General features: G+C 46.2%; 1 protein-coding gene across 4 annotated transcripts in view; it reads left to right on the top strand.

Moving 5' to 3' along the window:
- The first annotated feature begins 2,410 nt into the window (after window positions 1-2,410).
- Window positions 2,411-19,250, top strand: part of FGFRL1 (fibroblast growth factor receptor like 1) — a 167,797-nt gene continuing 150,957 nt past the window's right edge. Inside the window, exons 1-2 of one of the 4 annotated variants that reach the window (XM_058837256.1) lie at window positions 2,411-2,846; window positions 3,907-4,016. In XM_058837256.1, the coding sequence (XP_058693239.1) occupies window positions 3,956-4,016 (61 nt within the window). In that variant the 5' untranslated portion in view covers window positions 2,411-2,846; window positions 3,907-3,955. Of the gene's footprint in view, window positions 2,847-3,107; window positions 3,188-3,410; window positions 3,531-3,906; window positions 4,017-19,250 lie in introns of those variants that run through there. The other 3 variants (XM_058837257.1, XM_058837262.1, XM_058837258.1) reach the window with 3 other exon arrangements.

Here is a 19,250-nt window from a genome sequence, read left to right as displayed (position 1 = left end):
AAAACACAGCTCTGCATGTTTCCTTTTTTAGGTAGAAGCGTTGGGAAAACAACATGAGATTTTGTTTCTCATAAACTAGGAGCTGTTTCAGGAATATTAATTATTTTTCTTGTATCAATATTTTACATTTATTCCTCTGCTATGGTATTAGGATTGAGATGGATGAAGCCTACAGCATGGTTTCAGACTTCCTTTCAGGTACTCACAAGCGCCTGAAAAAAAATAAAAAATTATAAAATAGTGCTGACATTTTGATGTCAGAAAGGTTTATTTTCCGGTTACTTTTAGCCTGGGGTATGGAAGTTGTGGGCTCCATTCCTTGCCTTGTGTAATTCCTTTGCAACATTGTTTGGAATCAGATTTTTAAAAAGCTTCTGTATGCTTAAGGAAGGGGCTTAAAGGGCACCTGAAGGTGTTGAGGCACCTGACTAATTTTTAACTTCTTGTGTACCACCTCTGTAATCCTTCATCTCCCAGAATTTCACACTGGTAGAAGCTGTTCTGCTTTATAGTTGTACTGCAAGGAGAAATTCTCAGTCTGGGAGATGGAGCTTCCAAAGGCACACATGTGATTTTCAATAAGGAAGTGAGGATGGAAGGAGTGGATCCATCAGGGGATTTTTATCCTCTGTGTCCAGCCTGAGCTGGGTGCTCGGTGCTGGGCTTGGGCACAGCCTGGGTTGGAAGAAGGTCTTTTCTTTCGGAGCTGATTGAGGCCCAGAGATCTCACTTGAGCCTAGACAGTCTGAGACAAGATAGTCATGATGTACCTGGATTTAAGCCTCGGTCTCTGTGCATGAGTAGAAAAAACAAGACAAGGAGGAGGAGCTCAGTCAGGTCCCTCTGTCCTGGTGGAAAACCTGCCCGTGAACCAATGTCCCACATCTGCACCAGAACTGCGGCTGCTTTGGACTTCAGTCTGCATGGAAACAGGGGTTGTGTAGATAGTTTTAGGGCTGGATCACCTGTGTGGTGATGTCCTTGGGACAAAGACCTTGACTCCTTTGGGGTGAAATGGCTGGAAAATGTTACAAAGAGGTGTTTTACACATCATCCCCTGAGATGTAGCATGAAGCTGGGCTCTCATTCTGGTGCAAGTTCGAGTGATTTTATCAGAAGGCATGGCATGAACATGACCATGAAGGTTTCCCTCAGTCAACACTGTCTTTGAACTCAACGAGGCTGAAGTTATTGCCTGATAGGAGGAGGAGTCCATCTGGGATTTCTCAGATAAAATGATAAAAATGATGATATAAATATGTAAAATACAAAAACAGTGTTGTCAGACACTTTGTTTCTGGCTCAAGTGGTTTATATGTTTAGTCTTAGATGTTTTTCACATTGATATTGTGTATCAAGATTTAATGTCGTCAGGAACCACTCAGTAAAAATATTTAGTAAAAACAATAAAAATTGAGGGTGTGATTTCATAATCCTAACAAAATAGATAAGATAGATGTCCAAACTAATTCTTGGCTTGGGTTCAGGCATTCTCCTGCTGCCTATGACACTGAACTAGTACCGAGATAACTTTGTTTTCAAGGAGGTCTTCATGCTGCAGCCTATCAAGTGAGAGATCTAAGAAGCTATAACATCAACAGCAACGATGTTTCTTTTGAGATACAAAAAGTTTAGCTATTGAGGCAGTATTCTTTCTTGTCGTTTGTTTAGTCTCTTTGGTGAATTCTGCCAGGTTGGTTTTGATCCTGTGTGAAGAGCGATTTGCTGTAAGAGCGGAAGCATCAGCCGAGTCATGTTTGAAAGTAAATAATAAATAATTGTAACACTTAATAAAAGGAGCTGACATCTCCACAGTTTATTTTCCACTTGGTTTAGCTTAGTTCAGGCCAGCTTCTTTCTGGCATCATTTGCAGCCAAGCCGAGAGATCAAAACGGGGCAGCTGCCCCCGTCTGTCCCCCGCTGCCTGCGCGGTGGGTTCCGGGGCTCTCTCCCGGCCTGGGCACAGGGGTGCTTTGGCCGGGACGGGTTCTGGAGTGCAGGGGGGCTCGCAGGTCTCCCCAGCTCTGGCCTTACGGGGGTGCGGGGAGGGGAGCGCTCCGGGGCACTGCGAAGCTCGGCCGGGGGTGCCGGGGGTGCCGGGGGTGGCAGGCTCGGCAGCGGCGGGGACAGAGGGACGCGCTCCCCTCTCCCGGCGCTGAGCGCTCCGCAGCCGCCGCTGCCGCCCGCAAAGGGTTAAGGGGAGCGGGGCCGGCGGAGGGCGGGGGCTGCCGGGGGCTCCCGGGGATTGGTGCGAAGTTTGGAGCGGGGCGGCTCCGCACCGCCCTCCGCGGCGGCTCGGCCCCCACCGCCACAAAGCCCTGCAGGGAAAGTTGCTTTATCGCCGTTTCTCTCTCCCCGGCTCTCCCCCCCCCTCCCCTCCCCTTCCCCAGCCCCTTTCCCCTCCTCCCCTCGCTCCTTAAACGGGATTCCGGCTGGGCGAGCCGCCGGACGGCATCACCGGGCATCCCGCGGCGCGGAGCCCCGGAGGCTCTGGCAGGTCCCCGCTGTCCCTCCCCGCACACACACGCTCAGCCCGGCCCGGAAAGCAGGAAAAAAATAATTTACAAGGTTTCCCCCTTTCCCTGACCTCCTCGCCCGTAACTCTCGAGTGGAAAAAAATCGCCCGCGGGGGCGAAGGGGGGAGGTTGTTAAAAAGCCGGTGAAGGGGCAGAGCCGCTCCGTGGGGAGGGCACCCCCAGGCAGCCCCCGGCACCCCGGGGAGGGGGGGATGAGGTAGAGGCCGGCGGCGGAGCGCCCGCCGGGCGCCGTGGCCGCGGAGGGCATGAGGCGGCGAGCGGCGGGGATGGGCTCCAGAGCGCGGTGTTAGAGCCCGGCAGCAGCCAAGGTAAGTGTCCCCCGAGCCGCCAGCCCGGGCCGGGACACCGCGCCGGGGCCGCGTAGCGCACAGCTGGGAGCCGCCAGCGCAGCACCAGGTGGCATCGCGCCGGGTGTCCCCAGGCTCGTCCCTCCCTGCCGCGACCCCGAGTCCCGGCTGCGAATATCCCGTTACCGCCGAGCCCCGGGAGAGCCCCGGAGAGCCCCGGGAGAGCCCCGGGAGAGCCCCGCCGCCCCCCGCCGCCGCTGCCCGCCGCGAACCGAGCGGCCGCGCTTGCTTTGCTGGATGCTGTACGCGGGCTGTTGTGTGTCCTGGGGGCACGGGGTGTTTAAACCGGGGAGTTTACAAGGGTGAGGAATCCAGACAGTGTTTAGAGAGTGAGAGTTTTAGGAGGAGAACAGGGTGTAATTAATGTAAACCTGATCTTCCCCGGGTGTGCGTATCACAGCGAAGGCATCTTCAAGAATCTGGGTAATTAAGTGCGGTTGCGCTTTGGGACGCACCTCTGGAGCCCACGGAAACAAGTGGGGCTGGTGGTGGGGGGAGCGTGGCGAGGGGGGGAAGAAGAGGAAAGGAGGAATCAGTGCTGTGCAGAGAAGGCTCGGAGTGGAGGAAGGCGCGTACCCAGAGCGGAGCCTGGCTGACGGGCACTGGAGCAGCAACACAAAGTTTTCTGGGCTGCTGATGGGAGAGGTAACATTCCTCCTCCCCCTTCCACCAAGTTCCTCCGCAAATTGTTAACCTGAAATCTTGTTTTATGGCCACTTGCTAGCGTTTTGTTTGCCTTCCAGACTGGTTCTGTACAGGATACCAAAGAATTATGCATTAACTGTAAACTTAGAGGAGCTTACTGGCCTCAGTGGCTTCTTGATTTATATCAGACTAAAGCAGAGAGGAGGGCAAAGTTTTACTTACTGAGCACCAAGGAATGAATTACAAGTATGTTGCTCTTTCATTTGCTGTTTCTTCTTGTCAGCCTTCTCAATAGGATTTAAAACTCCGCAAAGTTGAGAGTTGTTCAGTTTTTCCCCCCCAGTAACTATTTTGCTCTCCTTTTTCCTGACTCCAGGTTTGAGAGGACAGTACCCTGTGCGATACGGCGGGATCTGCTTTTCAAAATGGAATTGCAGCTGGCGCTCCTTTTCGCAGGGATAATTGCATTTTCGGACTCGGCGAGAGGTAAGGGGACGGCGCTTGGTGCGATCAGCCTGTGACTCTCCCCCTTCCCTCTGCTCTGTGGGCTTGTGCTCCGCAAACACCCGCGGTACCCCCGGAGGGGACCCCCCAGGGGAGTTGCTGTCCGCAGGGACTCGTCCCCTGCACATTTTTTGTCTGCACAGAGGTGCAGGCTCGTGCCCACGTGTGGTGCCTCCTTACCTGCGTGGTTTTGGGCCGTTGTTTGGGATGGAGCGCGGTCACCGTGGCTTTGCTGAGGTCTGTTAGGCACAGGTGAACTTTTCTTGTGTCTGTGTGAGAATACACAGACAATTTTAAAGAAAAGCTACTGCATTCCTCTGTGGATCAGAAATACCTCTCCCCTCCTGTAAACGCTCCAGCCTCTGCCCTGTGTATTCCCACTTACAAACTAAACAAACACATCCATTAACTTCCCTGGTGACAGACAAATGACAGTTCCCAACAGCGAGAGCGTATTTTAGTGCTGAGGCTCCAGCAGTTGATCGGATTTCAATAAACAGGTTACACTTCCAGAGGCAAACTTGGAATATGTTGACCTGGGAATGATGGAGGTAGGAAAAAAGAAGTTTCTTTATGTCAAGGTGCTTTTAGCAAAGCTCTGGGATCAGAGTGTGAGGAGCAGCGGCGCTTCCTGCGCTTTTGCCTGTGTTGTACCTCAGTGGGTGCTGTCCTTAGAAAGCCTGAATGCAAGTCCAGGCTCTCAGCTCCCCCGCCCCTGGTCACAAAGTAGGGGCTGAATTGTTCCAGGAGAATGGGGGTACAACTTTAAGATGCAGATTGCTCCAGCTGCAATTCCCAGTGGTCTCAGAAATTTGTGAATTGTTGCAAGACCTTCAAGTCACCCATTGTGATGGACTCGTGAATTAAAATGTTTAAACTTGCCCTTCACTTGGGCTGTAACTTGCCAAAAATAAATCTTGGGGGTCGAGTGTGGGAAGGGAGAAGGGGAGCATTACTCCAAAAACCCAAGTTTGGTTTAGTGCACTGCGTTTTTTTTTCTTCTTGGCATTGGCTCTCAAGCAAATATTTTATGGAGGCAAAAGCACTATAAAATGATTTGGCTGGAAGCTGAATGAAAAAGAAAACAGTATATAGGCTGTAATTCCTGCAAGTCTGAATTCCAGGCAAGGCTTACAATGGGGACTCAGTTTAAGTTGTGGGCGATGGGCAGCAGTGTATGAATTAAGATGACTTCATGGATGTATTTTATTGCAATGGACCTGAGAAGTTGGTGGAGTTCCGGAAAAGATCTGAAGTGGGCAGGAGAAGACAAAAAGATTCTTGTCTCTGATGTGAGCTGAGTATCGGCTGCTTTACTGGCTGACCCTGTTTAAATTTGGTTTGCAATTGTCTTGCTCGTAAATTCATTGCCCCTGGAAAATGAAGCGCTGTGGGCTGTTGTCAAGTGAAGAGGTGACAGAAAATTAACAGCAGTAGTTTCAGGACATCATTTTTCCTGTGGAAAGGTCTTTTTAATAGAACTTTGGTAGGATCATATTGGTAATTGGGTTATTTACACTTTTTAGAGCCAGAAAAACCCATCCTATAAGTGTATGGAGAGATGGTTCTGATTATTTAAAATTATCTAGAAATAGAGGTTAAAAGCCAAGGCCAAACCCATGAAAAATGTCATTCATTCATGGGCTGATTTAAGAGAGGGGAAGTAGAGAAGAAAAAGGAGTCATTGCTGTGAAAACAGAGACAAAATTCTGACATTTAAGTCCTGCTTTAGTCTTCCTTAAGGAGGAGATAATTTTTGATAGCAAAGGAGGTAGATGGAAGATCAAACTTCTGAGTAGAGATGAGACACTTCTCAGAACTTTGAAACTTTGTGCTGACAAATATCTCCAGTTGTTAGGTGTTTACACTGGGATAATTTCAGGTTCTTGGAAAAATGTGCCAGGCTTTTCATGTACCTGCAGAGTTTTTCTGAACGCCTCATATGAGGGCTTTGGCCGCTGGAGATGTGTAAACGTTACCTGCTACAGTCGCTCGGGTTTTATAGGCAGTCCTTCAGCCAAATCTCAGCCTGAGGTCGTGAGGCTCTTCTCTGGAGGAAGAAGGGCTCTTTGTTTTGGTCAAACAGCATTTATTATCTGTGTCCTGATTGCAGATGAGACGTGTGTGGCCCAAAGTGTGCCAGCACCTCCTGATCCGAGGCACCAGAAGTTAAATAGGTGTTTGCTGGCTGGCCATCAAGTGAGGAAGGTGGCTGAGGAGACTCTCTGGGAAAGTGATAGTCCTTCTTTTCTACTCATTTTAGGCAAAAGTAGGTGATGCTGTAATTAGGGTGTTAATTTGGAGGCGACTGAATGCTGTGCCCGTGCTCGGGGAAGGGCTGTGCCGTGGTGCATCTGCACAAGGGGGCAGAGTTAAGTTGCCCACGCGCTCCAGCACGTTTGATATTTCCTGACAGTTGAATTCTCAGCTGCAATCTTGGGTTAAATGTTACGTTGTATTATTTTTACATCTTTATTTAGGTGACACCTTTTAAGGCAAAGGGCCCTGCAGGAATGACTGATTGGGTTTATGCGGCAGGTTTGGCTTTTTCCGCCTCGCAGAAAAAAGGGGAATTTTTCCAGAGTCAGATCTGTGCCTGCTGGCTCTGTCCCACCAGTGTATCTCATCACTGAGATGTAACTCTGTAAAAAAGGGAATATCTTAGCAAACCAATGTATACTCTTAAGGAAGAGGCAATACCTTTGAAAGCTAAAACAGAGATCAGGTCTGATTTTAGAGGTGCAGGTGGTAGAACCATCTGTGTTTGAAGGGATGTGGGATGAGTTAACTCTGGTTGGGTTTGAACCAATGCTTTTGGGGTTGACACTGAAAGGCTTTGACTGAGGGCTTGTGTACACCTACAAATGCACTGGAAAAACCCTTCCAAAAAACTTAGTCTAGGAATAGCTCTCAGTGGCCAATCTTATTCCAGGCTAAGGATCTCCTGAAGGGAGCCTGTACCAAAAAAGTCTTCCTCGGGAGCAATTTTGATAGATACCCAAGCCCCTTCTTTCCCTTGTGGCTAAAGACTAGAAAGCCTGTGTTCTCAAAACCCATTCTTGGAGCACAAAACCTGTGTGCTGTGGTTTTTTAAGAGGGACTGTGCCTTCCAGCTGACAGCCAAGGTGCGGGGCGGCAGCTTCAGCCTGGTTCCCAGCCGTGACGGATAATGTCTGCTCTGAACCTGGGATAACAGGTCCAGCGGCTCATCCCTTGTGTTGCTCCATTCCTGCTCTCTCTAAGCAGCCCCATAGTGGGCATAAAAGTCTTCAGTGGCCTGCCCTGGCCGTCCTCTGTGGGGGTTAATGCCATCTTGGGCCACTAACCTTTAGTGACTACGTCCTGCAGCAATGTAGCTCCCGCCACGCCACACCTCCTGCTGGACACAGGTAATACAATCTGATATTTTCCTGCCTGTGTTATCTCAGTGACAGACAACGCAATATTTGTTCCAAATCTGTCAAGTTGCCATCATATTCGCGTTGGTGACCGTATATGGTAACATTTGGATGTGCCTGGCTTGGTCCAGTGGCTTAAGCAAGATTTTGTATGGTATGTTTAGAAGTTTTTGGTAAGAGCAGTAACCACCCTCCTGTTAGCAAGTAAACTGATATTCTGCTGGAAACTAATTAGTTTGGATGTTGATTTCATTTTCAGTGCATTGCGTAGGGAGGGGAAGAACGGGACCTTAATTGCTTTCTGTTCTGGCACTTCTCTGTGCGACCTTGGCTTGCAAACCTGCTTGGTGTCTGCTTTACAGGGAATTTGCTGATTGGGCTGCCTCAAAATTCAATGGTTTCATGCAGAAATAATGTTATGTGCCATTTTGATTTCTCTTAATATTGAGGGAAAGGGAATAGGATGCTAGAGATTTTTTTTTTTTATTCTTGGAAGTTGAGTTCTTTGTTCTGATGAGCAGAATGCCCATTCTGTAACTTTGGGGTTTATAAGAGTCCTTCAGTAAGCACAGAAAAGATAAATAATGGTAATGTGAGAGACATGGTTATTGGCTTCTGCTTTACTCCTTTATTCTTGTTGAGTGGTTGTTACCAGATAGAACGATTAGGTAATTTCTCGCTTGTGAAAGAGAAGCATGTTCAGATCTAACAGCCTGATTCAGATTTTATGGAAGTCACAGCACATCTTCTGGTGAAGTTTGGGGCATTTCTTGGATTTTGCTCTTGGGGAGCTTGCTCATGAATAATCTGTCAGCATGACTTGTACCTAGAGTCAACATGACGATCTAAGAAAATCCTGGTTATTTTTTTAAACGTTGGTTCCTCCCTTCTTCTGAGGCTGTCGGCTGCTTTAAATTGTGGCTGAGTTTAAACATCTCAGTGTGCGTCATACTGGAAAATTAGGGTTGATTTTATTTGTTTTTAATTAGGAATATTACAAAATTCAGCAAATTGCTCAAATACATCTAGATTTTCCCTAAAGTTTTTATAACTCTGTTTTCTGAGTCCATATGTTTCTTTGGCCTTCATTAAAAGACGCAAGCAGCAAATCAAAATGTGTCTTTTCTGGGATGAACTCGCACACAGCAAAGGCTGGACTCCAAAGCCTGAGTTTTAGCCACAGAAGCAACTTTCATGTGCCATGAGGTGGTGCTTGAGATATTACAGGAAAGTGTTTTTTTTCAGGAAAAGAATATAATTTGAAATTGAAAAATAAATGACACTTGCTAGCAAGTAGGAACTCCCTTTTCAAGATTTGTGGCCATTGGTGCCAGTTTATTAACTAAAGCTGAAGTTTTTCATTTGACATGAATTGGCTGATAGAGTTGATCTTTTTCAATATCCTCTCTGATAATTTCTTTTTGAGTGTCTACCTCACCATAAGTGACGCTGGTACATCTGGGCACAGAACACTCATCATGGAATAGTGTGAGTGCAGTGGAGTCTGCCTGTGCATTTTTGGATTAATTACTGGAAGAGATAAAAATTCCCACTGAAAGAGGAAAATAATAATGCAGAGATCCTCTTGTGCCTAGGATGAATATTAAAAAACCAACAATTTTTAGTCATAGCTTTATTTATTCAGTGAGATTTGAACCAGTGCAGGTGATTTTCCTATGATGTGAAGCTCCTACTTGTGTCTGCAGTGACTTGTAAAACCATGCTGCCAAAAGGATCTGTACAAATATATTCCAGCATTTCAGGAGTTGGTGGAAATGCTGTTTTCTCACACTTCTTTCATTACCCTCCTCATTTTGTCTTGTTTCAAGTAATTTGTCTTTCATCTGATCTTCTCCTGTATTTTCTGGCGGGCTGCTCAAGCTAAAATGGATTTCATATTGTTTGGAACATTTAATTTAGATTTCTGTTCCTTATCTTGTTCTCTGTAATCAGTCTTTACTTTGAGCTTTCTCCAGTAATAGCGCCCCAAACCTATTTAGCTGTGTTCACCTGTTCTAACCTTTTGCAACAACGTGAAACATTTTTGGTCATATAAGGGACTTTTTGAGAGTGGAGCCAGTGGTGAGTGCAGAAGTTGCAAAGGCCTCTGTATGATGCAAGTCTGTTCAGTCTGCTGCTCTTTCATAGCAACTATGGTACTATGGTAAAAGAAAAATATTTCCAAAAACAAGCTTGATTAATCTGATTGTGCTGTCCTGATGTCGTATGAGATAAGCAGATGCAGCCATGCCAGTTGTGACAGGTTAGGACCTGATTCAGAGCCTGAGTGTTGGTGCTGTGACTCCTACTCACTCCCATAGGCTTTGGATCCATCCCTGAAGGATGACTTACTGGGATTATCTGTGATGCCCACCTCACGTGTGACAGCAGAGGGGATGTGGGCCAAGAGTGCCACTCATTTGCTTGACTGCATGGCTTGGACTCATGTTTTTTATTCTAGAAAAGCACATTTTGCTGCTACTGACTGCCAGCTCTGGCTGGTGGGGGGAGCATGTGCTGCTGTGGCTGAAAGTGATTTGGAAATTCACTGTTTAAACTCTGGGTTGCCGCAGAGAGGTTTATCCCCAAAGGCAGAGAGCCATCCTGCGGGCCGTGTTCTGGGTGTGGAGGGGCTGAAGACTTGCCTGAGTGTTGTTTAGTAAGTATGCTGTTTGTTGCCAAATCCATTCCCATTTCTGATTTCCTTTTTTCCCTCCCCCTCCCTTCCCAGTCAAGTAAACCTGGGCTGTGTGGAGTTTGGTTGGTTGCTCTGATTACTCAGTGTCCCCTTTGTATGGCAGCAGAAACACAACATCCTGCAGTGCTGTGAGGAACCTGACGCTGTTCTTTCATCCCAGCTACTCCAGTTTTCACAAAGAAATTCACCCAATAACTCCAGGCTACTTCTTCCATTAAGTGTTCAAATTTAATTTTGAGCTTCACTAAGGAAAGAAGAAAAATGTAAATTGGGAACAGAGACTCCTTGGAGCAGGTTAATGTTTCTCAGGATGGCTGCACCTCTATGCTCAGCTTCTCTACAAGTTGTTTCCAGCTTGATGGGACACAACATAATTTCTTCTCATATGTGGCAAATTTATTTCATGAGAGATTCACACAATCCTGGCTATCCTGTCAAGTGGGTAATGCAAGAGGTGTCATACCCTAGATGCCACTTGGGTGACATTGACTTGGGTGGGTATTTTGGGAGCCATCAATATTTGTGCCTGTCAGATAAAAACACAGGAACAGCAGACAAATAGGGAAATGTGGACTCAATTTGTGCAATAGGCATTTTTAAAAATCCATATTCTCCTTGCTGGGTTTGCTCCACATGCCCTCTGAACTGATGACCTTAACAGTTAGGTATTAATGTGGAATGGCACAACATCTCTGTGGTGACTTTGGGCTTGTTAGTTCTACCCAGGATACTGGGAGAGGGAAGAAGCTGGAGAGGAATGTGGAGGGAAATGTGTTAGCCAACCTCCAAGAGAAAATTCAGTCCAGATTAGTTGGTGTACCCCTGCTCTCGAGGCCTGCTGGTGCCTGGGAGAGCGGCTCGAGCAGGCAGTGTGTGGCTCTGAAGGGGATGGTGGGATGCAGCTTTTCCAAGTCTGTGCTGTAGTTCTCTTGTCTCCTGTGTCCTCCCAGGTGCCCCCATGTACAGGTGTCAGACTTGATTGGCTTTTGACCAATATGTGACTCTGAGGAAAAGCCTTGTAATGTAAAAGGGGTTCTTTCGTTGTGTTAGCTACTGTTCTACTATTGCATTGTATGGATTTTAATCTCCTTTGTTCTAGACAGAAGTGAATGGGGTGAGGCCAAATCAACCACAAAGGAGGGAAAAGGGAAGGCTGTTCACACTCACCAGTCTCTCAAAGCTGCACAAGTCAAACTACTGGAGTTAGGCTGCTGTGGATGCTGGAGCACTGTGAACAGGTTTCTTTCCCTCCTCCTTCCTCTCTGATAGATTTGTGTGAGTTGGAGTAACAGAGGAAGTTACTTTTCTCAGTGGTTGTTGTCAGAGCTGTTAACACAGATCTGTAACTGTTGGTTAAGCAGTGGCAAGTGCCAGATGAGCTACAGGTGTATGAACTGCGTGTCAAGGATGGAAGGGTTAATGAGTAACAGGATGAACCTCGGAACACTGTGCAGGATCTCCCCAGGGATACTCCAGACTCTCTGTGGAAGGAAGGATGCTTGTTTGCCATTGACCAGTCAGTGTTAAACTGGGGGCTCTAACTTCTGCAGGGTGTGGATACCCTTCAGAGAGAGGGTGCTGTGAGCCACCTTGCTCGCCTTCTAGGTGAATCTAAATCTTCCCTGTTCTTTTTCAGAAGAACACAACATTTTGGAGGTGGTAACAGCGCCTCTTTATCCAGATGAGTAATACTGGGAAGTGTTTTGTGTATTTTTGGGCAGTTTGAAATGGAAGAACTGGGGAGGAGTCGACAGCTCCTCCAGAGTACGGAGATCAGGCTCCATGCTCTGATAAGTCATTTCATATTTTAATGTTCAGCATTGGATTACAGAGTGATAGTCCCTTTAGGTTCAGTGAGTTGTGGCTGAGTAGGTGTGAGTAGGATTTAAATATCTAATCCTACCAGAGAGCAGAAACTGGAGCCTTGTAAGACCAGGCTGAGTTTCAGTTCTGTGCAGGGTGGCACCATGCCATGGGAGGGTTCATCACAATCTGCAGTAGTTAATATAAAACTAGAATAACAGATCAGAGCTGATGAGTATCTTTCCTCCTCCCTGCTATTCTCAACCAATCAGAAATGCAGTATTGCCAGGGCTAATTTCATTAAGGGTTAATGAGAGTGAAACTTTCAACTTAATCATGGCCAGGATAGTAAGCAGGTGTTTACTTTGCCTTTTTTGACTGACAAGGAGTCATAAACCTGTTAGGGAGATATTTGCATATGCAGGGAGCTGGATTTGGACAGTTGATTGCTAATTGCTGGATTTGTTCTCTGAAGGTGTTTGCCACTGATCTAAGCACACAGCTATTGTTTCTGGGATATAAAGAAGTAGTAGAGACTGGTGAGAGCCTTTTGCAGAAACCATAAGAGGGGGATAGGTCAGTGTTTTATCTAGACCAGAGTAAAGTCCTGCTTATATTCCTAAGGCAGAATGCTATTCCTGATTTCCTGCCTGCTCAAACAGGAGTAGGCCAGAGGATTTGGAGGATTTCAAGCAGTACTTTGTGATGGTGATGTACACAGGTTTATTCTTGTCCTTGGAAATTCATTAGAAACACCAGACTAGTAGTCCTTGTACGCAGTTGGTAAAGTAGCCTCTGGATATTTAAAATGAAGTTAAATTCAGGGCTCTCCTCCCCTTGAGTATTCCTGTTTGGAGGATTGTAGTTTCACAGGGTTAGGAATCTGTCCCTTTACCATCAATAGCAAAGAAGAAAGGTACTGCAAGGTGCTGCTCAAAAGTAATCACAGCAATTGACCTGCATATTTGTAATAATTATGACTATTTATTGAGAGTTTCCAGTACATTAAAAAGAGACCCAAAAAGTGCTTCTCAGCATAGGCAGTCTTCCTCTTCTAGTGTCAGGAGAAAAAGCTTGTCTTTCTGAAGGCCACAGACTAAGTGGAGTACCAAGCTTATTTTTCTTTTATCTTAGAAAATCCAATAAATCCAGTAAATTCTTTCAGTGTGGTCTTCCAAGAGTTTTTCAACTTGGTCTGACTCACAGATTATTTGAGTGCCATTATAGACTAGGGGTCAAGCAAGTTAATTCCCAGAACAGTATGCTGCCCTGTTTTCAAACTGTGCTAATCAGGGTTTTGAGTCAAAGCATGGCAGTTTGCTTAGTGAAATTATTTTCCTGTTAGAAAATCACAAATAGGCTCTGACTATTCGTGTTGGCTTTGGTCACCGGAGCACTCACATCACATGCAGTGCAAAGCCCCCAGGGATGCAGTCGCTGTGGATCAGGGCACTGGTGGGGGCTCATTTCCCATTTCACAAGATTGAACTCGTGCAAACAGGCTGAAACCTTATGAAAGAAAAGACAGAAATTGTTGCTGTTACATTTCCACCTCCATCAGGACGCAGAGAGGGCTGTGTGAAGCCTGTCAGAGCTGTAACGTGAATGTCCTTCCCCAGAGGAGACATTTGGTGGAGTTATTTGGTTACCTCTCCCCCTCACCTTTTTGTAATGGACTCTTGTTTACTTTTTCCTCCTCCTTTCCCGAAGCTTATTAGCACTGTTTAGGCAGAGGAAATGAATTAACATAATTTACTGTTGTTTAGAACAAGACACATTCCCCACATGTATGTATACACACGCTGGCATTCTCCCTCCCAGCGCTGCGCAGAGGAGAGTGTTTACAGAGTCTGGCTCCATTTATGGAGAACAATACCCTGATTATAGAGGGCAGCCTTTTCTTTCCAGAAACCAGAAGGAACCCTTTGCTTCAAGCAGCTACTGCCCCTTGAAGGTGTGGGCGTTGTGAGCTGCTGGAAAGGGGGGAATAAATCTGTTGTGGACACAGACGGGCGGCATTGTTCTCCGCGGAAGTTGGTTTAGGGGTGGGGGTGAGGAATGGTGTCGGGATAAACCAAATGCCAAGTGTAAGATCCACCAGCGTGCAGCGAGGTGTCGCGACTTCCAGTTTGATTTTCAAATAACAGCTGTGAGACTTCATGGGGAATTATCTGGTGCTGCTGGAGCTGGGGAGGCTGGGTGGGAAGAAAATGGTAATTGAGGCTCAGAGTGGTTTTGGATGGGCTGAGTTGGGTTGAAAGGTGCTGTTATGTGTGAAATGCCGGTCATTTCTAATTGCAGTCATGCACCTGTGCCTGGTAGATAATGCTGGAGCCGTGTCATATGGAGCATTTGCTTCACATGATGTTGAGAAAGGTCAAGCACTTGGTTTCTGTCCTGCTAAGTTGGGTCATTAGATGCACAAATAGGACCCCCCTTCCTTTGCCTGACTGCAGCCGCTCAGATGCTGGCAGTAAATCCTTCTCAGGTGTGATTTCATGGCAGCTGAAGATGACTGAACTTGACCCCCTCACTGGCCCATCCTTGTCCTCCTTTGCTCCCAGCCTGGTAACTCCCTTGTGCTGGGGGAGAGCTCCTCTGACCTTGCTGTGGATGTTTTGGGGAGGAAACTTGGGCAGGAAGCCAACCTGGAAAAAAATGTGATGGTTTAAATTCTTAGAGGAGCATGGGCTGTGCTTGTGGAATATCACAGTGTCTCCACAGGCAACAAGTCCTTTCTTCTGTTCCCACTTATGGCAGGAAGGCTCAGTACTTTGAAGGACTGGATATTTATGGGAACATTTATAAAATGACTCTTTAGGAATCTCAAATGCACCAAGGTCCACAGGACAAAATGTAACATAGCCTGGGGGCAGTGAATGTGAAGACTGAAAAGTCATATTTGGCTCTTGGTTCAGCTCAGGGGTAGTGCACTGTTGGACCTTCTGCACTGGGAGATTGCTTCTTTCACACTCTGCATAGTGACAGTTTTCTGTTTGTCTCAGTGATCCCCTGAAATTTAGAGTGCTTTGTAGGGAAATGGGTGACACCTTCCTTCCTCTGTCTCTGCTTCTGTCTCCTGAGGCAGAAGGATCATTTTGGTGAAATGGAAAATGGCAAGTTCATTCTGTCAGCATTCGTTTGTCTGCCTATGGCATTGCCTGCTGCAAGGAAGGAGCTGCTCCATGAGAAGCACAGTGGGCAGCAAAGGTGGCTACAACACTGTCCATCCACCCTGGAGACAAGGTGAATGAGGGATGTCGCCCACAAATTTCTCCTCAGGCTTGGCTTTGTCTCTACAAAACTTCTGACTACTGACACTACTTCAGCAGGTTGTAGAAATAAGGCAGAGAAAACAGCTTGGGCAAAATATTCCCTGTGGGTGAAAATATTTTTCCAGGGAGAGTAACAGAGCCAGCAGGCTAAACAGGTAACACAGCAGGGCTGCATCAACAACACTTTTAGGGGATTTCTGGAAGGGGCTGTTTATGTTGGCCAGTGAGACGTGGTGCATGAGTTCTGTCCAGGAATGATTGACACATGTCTAACCTTCTGAAACATGACCCAGCACCCTGGAGAAACTGTGGCTTTTGCCTCTTGATCCAGCTTTTTTAAAAAGGGAAAGAATCCTGTTGCATGTGTAGGCTCCTGGGGTTACTCTGCCTTGGAAGACTAAACTCAGGTACAGGTGTGAGAATCAAGACCTGGAACTCAATAACTCTACCTATTGAAAGAAAAAGTTTGGTTTTTTTTCTTAAATATGTTTTAAAATCTACCAAACCTTCTCTTACCTGGACAATGGGTCCCTCTTGGGCAATGGAGATGGACAAGTGTAGGTTCCCATGCTGGCTCATGGACTGCAAGAAGGACAGCAGGAACAGTGCTGTAAGAACCACTCCAGGGTCCGTCCCTGGATCTGTGATGGCTTTAGGCTGAGAGTGTGAGGGGAAAAATGTGAATCTTGGCAACTGTCCCTGATTTAAAATAACTGGGAAACACTGAGCCGGGAGGTTGAAAATACATCTCTGGGGTTTCTTTCTCTAGAAGGAAAAACAGCATCAGACTTTAACTGAGACAAGTGTTTGAAAGAAAAAAGGGAACAGCTTAGTTATCAGACACTAACTGAAATAACAGCAGTGAGGAATAACCCTGAATGAATTTTAATGGTGCTTTGATTTGGATCTTTTTCTTTGCGTATTTACAGGTGCTTTCCCTTTTACCTCTGCAAGGGAAAGGCAGATACTATGAAGTGGGAAATAACCCCAAACTGCAAACCCAGTAACTCGTCTGAGGGACATGAAAAATGCTACGAAGTAATTGAACAGGTTTTCTGCTGTTAAAACTGACTCAGGGCTTTCTGTCTGTGGCATGTGTTGGGGGGTATTTACAAGACAGATAATTGAGGCAGAGCTTGAGGAGGATGGCAACATCTGAGATATTTAATATTGCTCTTGGTGAGGAGGTCAGCAAGTGAGCAGTGGCTTTGGTTGGTAAGATGAGCGCAGCATAAGGCAAAGTTGTTATGATTTTATTTATAAGGCAAAGCTGGTGTGATTTTATTATTATTATTTTTTTAGATTGGGGTTAGTGCCTGGAAGTTCTTGCACCAAAGCACTGTTGTTGTGGTAAGGGCTGTCAAACTCAGAACGAAGAACAGACAGCTACAGTGTTAAATGCAACAGCTCTTTGGATAGAGACTTTGTTTTCCTCTGACAAAGGGCCTCTCCAAAACCAGACCTGCTGGTCAGTTGAGTTTTATTTACTCTGTACCCCTCAGAATGGTGGGGTACCTTTGCATCCTGTACAAAGCAGATGTTGCCCTGATAAGGATTTCTTGCTGCTGCTACAATACAGACCCACCAGGCCAATAATTCTGTCCCCAAACCTTGTTTCAGTGCCCAAGGTGAAACAGATGCAAACATTTGTCCATGCACAGGCTGGAGCCTTGCACTGAACACCCACCACAGTTCATCTGCCTGAATTGCAAGTCCAGTTGTCCCCTCTCTGCTGGGCACAAGGCATCATTGACTTCAAGGAGAGATGGCATTTCACCATGCTTATTTTTTACGGAAACAACCATCAAAAGTCTTGGAATGGAAAAAAAAATTACACAGATTATTCAAGCATTATTACTGTTATTAGCATCCTTGTCATCATCAAAGTGTTTTCATCTGTGCTACCAACAAGGTCTGACTGCTCCCAGGTGTTGTTCCAGAGCCTGCTGGAACCCACCACAGGTTTCCACCTTCTAGAGAGGTGGAAAAAACAACCAACCTAGAATCTGGGAGAAGGAAAGAGAATCAAGAGAGGCAAGTTTTCACACAGTTACAGAAAAAGAGATCTTCCAAAAGATTTCATTTTCCTTGCAAAAGCTTCTGGTGGTTGTTGAAAGGGCATTTCAGTGGAAGAGGGCCAGGCAGCCCTAGGCAGAACCAACACCCTCAATTGAGAAAGATTTTTCAAACAGCAGTACTGTTAAGAAGTAATTAAAGTCAAATAAAACACGGAAAATAGTGTATGACACATCTATTTGAATTCATCCCAGTTTGGATCCAATAAAACCCATGTAGCACAACACTGGAGGCACACAAGGGGAGGTCCAAGCCCAAGGATTTCAATGCCATTTTGCAACTAGAGAAGTCTCTGTTCTCAGACACCATTTTTCCAAATGTTTAGGCATATACTTACTTCAAGCAACCTGGGGATTGCTTGTACTTAAAGAAATACTTGCTGAGGGCCTTCCACTATTGGAGATCCCTTTGCTTTATTCCTCTGCTTGCCCTGAAGTTTTATCTTGGGCAAAACTTGAAAATAAAATAAAGAAAAGGGGTAATTTTGGGAGCCCAGCTGTGTCACTTCAGGTTTTGCAAGCTGTTGAGGAAAACTTGTGAGGACTCTCAGGGGGAGAAAGGGTCAGGTCAGAGGTAGAAAGCCACTCACCCTCTATCACAGTGGCTTATAATGCCAGGGCAGCTCCCCAGGGAATGTCTGTCTGTCTGTCCTTCCCTCTGGGGTTGACAAAAGGCTGATTCCTTTCCCCAGCTGTTCCCCTCTGTTGCATTACAAACACAGCTCTGAAAAGCAACCCTTGGCCTTGAGACAGCTCTTCTCTTGCTAACTCCTTCTACCCATCAATTAATGTCAAGCAAAGGTATTTTGTAACTATTCTATAACTTTTTCAAGAGCAGGACCTCACGTGTTTGCACAGGAGAAGTCCAACTCCTCTGTGAGGTGGCTGCCAAAATGCACAGTGCACGGTGAGGTAGGTGTGAGAGCAAACAGAACTTTTGCTTTTCATGAAAGAAGTGCTCCCTAACATCCAAATTCTTCCAATGAGACTTTGTCCAAAAAGAGCATCTATTTTAGAAGTGAAGATGAGGACAAAACCTCTTTATCCTCCTCATCAGGACAGTGGCATTTATGACCAGCATCAGTAGTGATCAGAATATCTTCATCCATTTCTGATGAGCTTGAAAACCTGGTATGAAGAGCTGGTGACTTTACCTGGATTCTATCCCAATTCCATTCCATTCTCATTCCTAATGTGAGCAAGCAGCATTTCGAGCCATTGTTCAACCTTGTAGCTCTTGGCCTGTGCAGTGGGTGTGAAATGTGAGTAGTGAATTATGAACAAATAATTAAAAATCTTACATGGCAGGGTATTTCCTGAGAGGGAACAGCAAGACGATAGTGGGAGCTTTCAGACCATCTCTTACCCACTCACCCTCTCCTCTTGCACCAACTTCCAGCAATTCGGCTGCGTGTTTTTTTTAGGAACTAACTTCCACCCAAAGACTCCTGAATTTTTCTTACATGCTGGGTTCTGTCAGAGCTGATAAGGCAGCAGCCAGCCTGCAAAGATAACACAAGGTATCAAGGCTGCTTGGATTTTTCTTTATTTGGATTTTTTAGCAAGCATTTGACAGACGCTGAGAGCTGTCTGGAGACTTTGGGTTTAGTGGGTCCCCCCTGCTTTTCTCTTTGTCTTTAGTACCAAAATGCTTTTAGGTTGATTTGGAAGGGAAAAAAGATCTGATGGAGCTGGGGAATTAGTGGTGTTTACTGAAGGGAGTGGGGAAGGTGGGCAGTGGGGCCTGGATGCCGAGGGTGCCTCTGGGATCTGTTGTTTTGATGTCTCCACTTGGAAAATACTCCCTCTAAAACAGGGTTTAAAGGGGGTGAGAAGCAATACAGAGTCACTCTAAATGCCTGATCACTGGCAGGAATGTGTAAAGGTGTATGAAAACCTGTGATTAATTGTCTTTTCAACTTCCCCCTGACTCCCACTCCCCTTTTCTTGCAGAGTTGTCCCTGTTT

The sequence above is a fragment of the Poecile atricapillus genome, chromosome 4, assembly GCF_030490865.1.
Source record: "Poecile atricapillus isolate bPoeAtr1 chromosome 4, bPoeAtr1.hap1, whole genome shotgun sequence".
NCBI lineage: Eukaryota > Metazoa > Chordata > Aves > Passeriformes > Paridae > Poecile > Poecile atricapillus.
This window is presented reverse-complemented; position numbering and strand designations above follow the sequence as displayed.